This window comes from Coloeus monedula (genome assembly GCF_965178545.1).
Source record: "Coloeus monedula genome assembly, chromosome: 16".
Classification (NCBI taxonomy): Eukaryota; Metazoa; Chordata; class Aves; order Passeriformes; family Corvidae; genus Coloeus; species Coloeus monedula.
The window spans coordinates 6236806-6242711 of NC_138796.1; the positions used below are offsets into that span (position 1 = coordinate 6236806).

Below are 5906 nucleotides of genomic sequence, written 5' to 3' on the forward strand. Positions count from 1 at the left end.
ACTTCAGACTTCCTCTTGCTTTCACCTGAAAGCTGCTCCACCCAGCCAGCATACTGCCAGGGCATGAGTCTCCCTACCTGAACCCAGGCCTCCCTCCCAGGGCAAATTGAGAGCAGGACAGGCAAGCTGTGACACCTGGAGCAGGGAGGAATGGGGACACTGCCCCATGTAGAGCTGCAGACTAGTCAAAGGAGCCTTAGCAGAGGGAGAAGGCAGCTGCTTTAGCTTGGCTATGGCATCACCACACCCCACTTCCATCAGTCCAGCATGAGACACAGCCGACTTGAGGATGGAGACACAGAGAGCAGTATTTGGGAAGGTGCAGTTCAATCCCCATTAAGCCCAGCTCCTCCAGCAACTCCCTGTTGCACACACTAGCAGTATCTGGACAACTCCAGCCCATGGCACCCTTGAAACCCACAGGTTTGGCAGGCTCAATTCTATCCCTCCCCTAATCACCCAGAGCCATCTGCCTTGTGCCCCAAAGCACCAGCATCCCCCCAGCCTGATAGCAGAGCTGTGCACCCTGGAAGGGCGAGATGAGAGCAGGGAGCAACTGTCAAAAAATGGCATGGACAGAAAGAAAAGGAACAACCAACACCAGTCAAGCCTCTATGGTGTGCACTTTTATTTCAACTGGTCTTAAGTCAGTGTACAGGTAGCCCCTCCCTCCCCCACATACTGGCACCACTTCTCCTAGACCCTGCGGGGGACTGTAAAGCCTTCATTCACATCTATCACTGGGGAACACAGGCTGCTTGCTTGACAAATCGAAGAGAAAAAGGATCAAGTGTGTTTTGTTTTTAAGGCGGAAAGATACAAAAAGACACTTGTCGGGTTACATAATTTACAGACAAGCAATTATAACCTAACACCAGCTGTAACTGGTGGACTCCCTCCGAGCTGGGCTTTGCCTTCACAGAGGCGAGTTAACTTCCTGTAACAATGCATTATAATATTTGGAATGACTATTAAAAAAACAAACAAATGTACAATCAAAGTCCTCAGATGCATTGTAGAACTTTGGGGGCGTTCGCTCCGACACGTTTCATTTTAAGACTGCTGCTGACACCTTCACCGTTCCAGTTTTTTAATCCTGAGTCAAGCGCCAAAAAAAAAACAAATAAAGCCATGCCAATCTCGTCTTGTTTTACGCGCATTTATGGGTTTTGTTTCATCACAAGGGTGTGGGTGTTGGTAACAGTCCGGTTTAGAAGCATTTGCGGTGGACAATGGAGGGTCCGGATTCATCGTACTCCTGCTTGCTGATCCACATCTGCTGGAAGGTGGACAGGGAGGCCAGGATGGAGCCTCCAATCCAGACAGAGTATTTACGCTCAGGTGGGGCAATGATCTGCAGGGAAGAGGAACCAGTCAGACACAGCATCACACTACATGCACAGCCCACGCACAGCCCTGCAAGATGGAGCTGCCTAATTCCCTTATCTAACCTTGGCCAAGATACCATGAAGTCCAAACAAGATCAAGACACAACCTCACACACCCACCTCTCTCCTTTGCAGCCAGTCTTTAATCCTATTATTCATACAGTTGGGTGGGTGCCATCCCATCCAGCCCAAGGCCATTAAGGCTGCACCAGACAGACATGGGTTCTATCTTTTGCAGCAGGATTCCAGCATACCACCCTCCACCCAGGCTGCATATTTCAGCCTAATGGGGGTGCTGAGATGTTCCCCCAATTCCATCGTACCTTGATTTTCATTGTGCTGGGTGCCAGGGCTGTGATCTCCTTCTGCATCCTGTCAGCGATGCCAGGGTACATTGTGGTACCACCAGACAGCACTGTGTTGGCATACAGGTCCTTACGGATATCCACATCACACTTCATGATGGAGTTGAAGGTAGTTTCATGGATACCACACGACTCCATGCCTGTGAAGAAGGACAAGTCTCAAGTCAGCAAAGGCTCAGACAGAATCAAGGAAGCCTAAGAAGATACTACAGGCAACTGAGAGACCAGCAGCCCTTTCAGCAGGAAGGCACTACAGAGCCATGGTTGGGACAGAGTCAACCTTTGGCTTTACTGACCCAAGTCCCTCAAACAGCTTTAGGCTGTGCAGGAATTGAGGCTGACTGGTGAGACAGCTCAAGTCTTGCTACAGACCAGCAGTAAAATATAGTACCTCACTGTCATGGTCTCCCGCTTACCCTTCACAGAAGGAACACTGAGGGGCACAGGGTATCCTAGGAAATTTTGACTTACCCAGGAAAGATGGCTGGAACAGGGCCTCGGGGCACCTGAACCTCTCATTGCCAATGGTGATGACCTGGCCATCAGGGAGTTCATAGCTCTTCTCCAGGGAAGAGCTAGAGGCAGCCGTGGCCATCTCCTGCTCGAAATCCAGGGCAACGTAGCACAGCTTCTCCTTGATGTCACGCACAATTTCTCTCTCAGCTGTGGTGGTGAAGCTGTAGCCTCTCTCTGTCAGGATCTTCATGAGGTAGTCCGTCAGGTCACGGCCAGCCAGATCCAGACGGAGGATGGCATGGGGGAGGGCATAGCCTTCGTAGATGGGCACAGTGTGGGTAACACCATCACCAGAGTCCATCACAATACCAGTGGTGCGACCAGAGGCATACAGGGACAGCACAGCCTGGATGGCTACATACATGGCTGGGGTGTTGAAGGTCTCAAACATGATCTAGAGAGAGAAAAGGAGGGGTTGAGTCAACAGCAAAATACAGGGCTCTTGCTACAGGTCTATACCAAGTCCATGCAAGTGGTTTTACTTCTGCCCCTAGGTAAGAGGTATCTCTACACTCCCCCTCAAAGTCCATGCTTATCTCACCTGGTCTCCACCCACTCCTGCCAGGTCAGAGCCTGAGCAGGGACACCACTGCCACAGACCCATCCACGTATCACAGCAAGGAACAAAACAAATGCCAAGTAAACTACAGTACAGTCACTCAAGGCTGTAAATGGATTAGTGTGCCTAGTCAGAAACAGCAGTTAGACAAGTTGCTAGTTCAGTCTCAGAGAAAGCCAGCTTAGAAGAGCAAACAAAACCTGTCAAGGTCCAGCAAAGAGGAGACTCAGGTCAGGAAAGGAAAACCCTGTAAAGATGGCAAAAAGGGAGAATAGTGGTGAAGGAAGAGAGAGGACAACATGGAAGAGGAGAGCTGGCCTGCAGCAATTATCTGCTGTAGCTCCAAGCTGCAGAGTTCTACACACCTGTGTCATCTTCTCTCTGTTGGCTTTGGGGTTCAGGGGAGCCTCTGTGAGCAGCACAGGGTGCTCCTCAGGGGCTACTCTCAGCTCGTTGTAGAAAGTGTGATGCCAGATCTTCTCCATGTCATCCCAGTTGGTGACAATACCGTGTTCAATGGGGTACTTCAGGGTCAGGATACCTCTTTTGCTCTGGGCTTCATCACCAACATAGCTGTCTTTCTGGCCCATACCAACCATCACACCCTGCAGAACAAAGACGATGTGGTTAAGTACGGCAGAAAAGTGGCTAACTCCCTTTTTCCAAAGCTATGTCTCCAATTATTGTCCCTTTCCTGTCATGTCTATCAGGAAAGACATCCAGCCAGCTGCTCCAACACACACTGCACAAAGGCTCTGCAGGAGGCTGCATTCCCCACCAGATGTGCTGCAGCGCAGAGGCCTCTCATGGTACAAAGCCAAATAAAAGGGCTTCTTGTCTCTAGGGGAACAACTTCCACCAAACCCTCCTCTTTTTTGTCAGATAACAAGCACACCAGCCACCTACCTGATGTCTGGGGCGACCCACGATGGATGGGAAGACAGCACGGGGGGCATCGTCCCCGGCAAAACCGGCCTTGCACATACCGGAACCATTGTCAACAACAAGCGCGGCAATATCGTCATCCATGGCTGGCTGCGGGAGGAGAGAAGGAGACATGAGCATCCCCACTCACACGCCGAGCCCCGTCCCGCGGCGGCAGGCGGGAAGGCGATGGCGGGAAGCGCAAGCAAAGCCGCCAAGGCCTTCCCCACCCATTTCCTTCCTGCCAGCGCCGCTCCGCTTCGCCCGGCGTCCGCTAGAGGGGGCGACGCCTCCTAGATTTCGGCACTGCGCGGATTTGGGACAAAGGAAGTCCCTGCGCCCTCTCGCATTATTACCATAAAAGGCAATGGATGGAGCGCGCCGCGCCTCGCCCGCCACCGGCTGTCGGGGGACGGCGGCGGCCACTCCCCGGAGCGGGCGGGCGTGGCCGCCACACCCCAGCGCCCCGCCGTGTGCCGGCCAGCGGGGCTCGACGCCTCCGCACAGCCCCGCCGGTCACGCCCGGTGCCCCACCTTGAGCCGGCCGGCGGGGCTCAACACCTCCGCACAGCCCCGCCGGTCACGCCCGGTGCTCGCCCCAGCACCCCGCCATGTGGCGGCCAGCGGGGCTTGGCACGTCCACGCAGCCTAAGGGGTCACGCCCGATGTCCACCGTGTGCCAGGCACGGCCAGCAAGACTCGACCTCTCTGCACAGCCCCTAAAGCCTCAGCCAGCCTCTACAAGGAACCGCAGCAGAACAAGCGCTGGCCACCACGCCCAGCCCACTAGTCAACCGTGACCGGGGCTCTGCCCCATCGACCGGCGGCACCACGGGCGGGATTAGAGCCAGCATCTTATGCAATTGCAGCCCGCCCAGGCTCAGCCCCGGCGGCTCCGGCCGCGCCGGTGTAATCCGGTGGCGGAGGGGGGGGGGGCGGCGGCAGCTGCCGCACATGTGCCGCCCCGCACGGGCAGCCTGGGAAGTGTAGTCGGAGCTGGAGCGGGCAGCCCGCCTGCACCTGCGCTCCGGGCACACGGGGGGTCCCCCCTGCGCCCCCCAACCCCGCACTGCTCCGATCTACAGCCTCGCCCCATGTAGGGGGTGCCGCCCCCTCCTCGCAAGCAGCAGCCACCAGGACTATTCGGATGTGCGGGGTGGGGGGGGGGGGGGGGGGTGGGGGGCCGCGCCCCTCCTCACCGAGGACAACGCCCCCGGGCCCCGACCCCAACACGGGCGGCTCCGCCGAACAAACAATGCCCCGCGCCCTCCGTGCACGCCGCCGCTCCCGGGACACAACAGCCGAGCCGCCCGCTTCCCCCGTCCGCACCAGCAATCCTCTTACGGGGAGGATTAACCCCACGGGCTGCAGGGGCGCGACCCCCCTCCACAAGCATCACCCCCCAAACCGGCCTTAAACCGCGAGCTGCGTCTCTATCCCTTACAACGCGGCAGCGCGCTACGGGGCCGCCACCCCGCCAGCACACAAAGGGCGCGCCGTGTCCCAACAACCCCGATCACACCGATATTCGTAATAACGCTGTCTCATTACTGATATCGTTAATATTATTATTTTCTTATCCCCCGTTGTCGCGGTGCCACTCTCACCTTTGGGGAGTTCGCGCGGTCGGAGCCGGGGCAGGCGCAAGGCGGCGGCGGGAGCGGGGCGCGCGCGCGGTGAGGGCAAGCAGAGCTCGCGGCGGCTCCCGCCCGCCGCCCGCGCGCGCTTTATATGGGGCCGCCGCCGCCGCCGCCTCGCCATAAAAGGAAACTTTCGGAGTGCGCCGCTCCGATTGGCCCCACGCGGCCACGCCCCCCAGGCCTCGCCCCGCCCCGCCGCCCCGACAGGGGGGAAAATATTGAGGTGGGGGGGAACCGAATGGAATTGGGGTGGGGGGTGCGGCCCCGGTGTTACTTGGCTGCTTTGGGGACGGGGCTCTTGCCTCGTGCTCGCTGCACTCCGCGGTGCTCCGGTGCCCCCCGTGCAGCCCCCCCCACCCCAACCCTCACACAAAGCCCCTCTGGTGGGGGTCCCGGCCCGTTCGCCCCCCGTCTCTGTGGGAGCCGGGCGGATGCAGCCCCCCGGGAGAGAAGGAGGTACCCGGGGGCAACGCGGTGCGGGATCCCGGGGGTGCTGCTTGCCCTGCCTGCGGCG

The 5906-nt window shown here is 57.8% G+C and overlaps 1 protein-coding gene across 1 annotated transcript; it reads right to left on the reverse strand.

Moving 5' to 3' along the window:
• Positions 1–604: 604 nt before the first annotated feature.
• On the reverse strand, positions 605–5446 carry ACTB (actin beta). The gene is made up of 6 exons (XM_082291937.1): positions 5360–5446; positions 3735–3863; positions 3194–3433; positions 2225–2663; positions 1712–1893; positions 605–1354 (listed from the first exon to the last, which is right to left on the reverse strand). The coding sequence occupies exons 2-6, from the start codon at positions 3855–3857 to the stop codon at positions 1211–1213; spliced, it is 1128 nt and encodes a 375-aa protein (XP_082148063.1). The 5' UTR covers positions 3858–3863; positions 5360–5446; the 3' UTR covers positions 605–1210.
• Between the last annotated feature and the right edge of the window lie 460 nt (positions 5447–5906).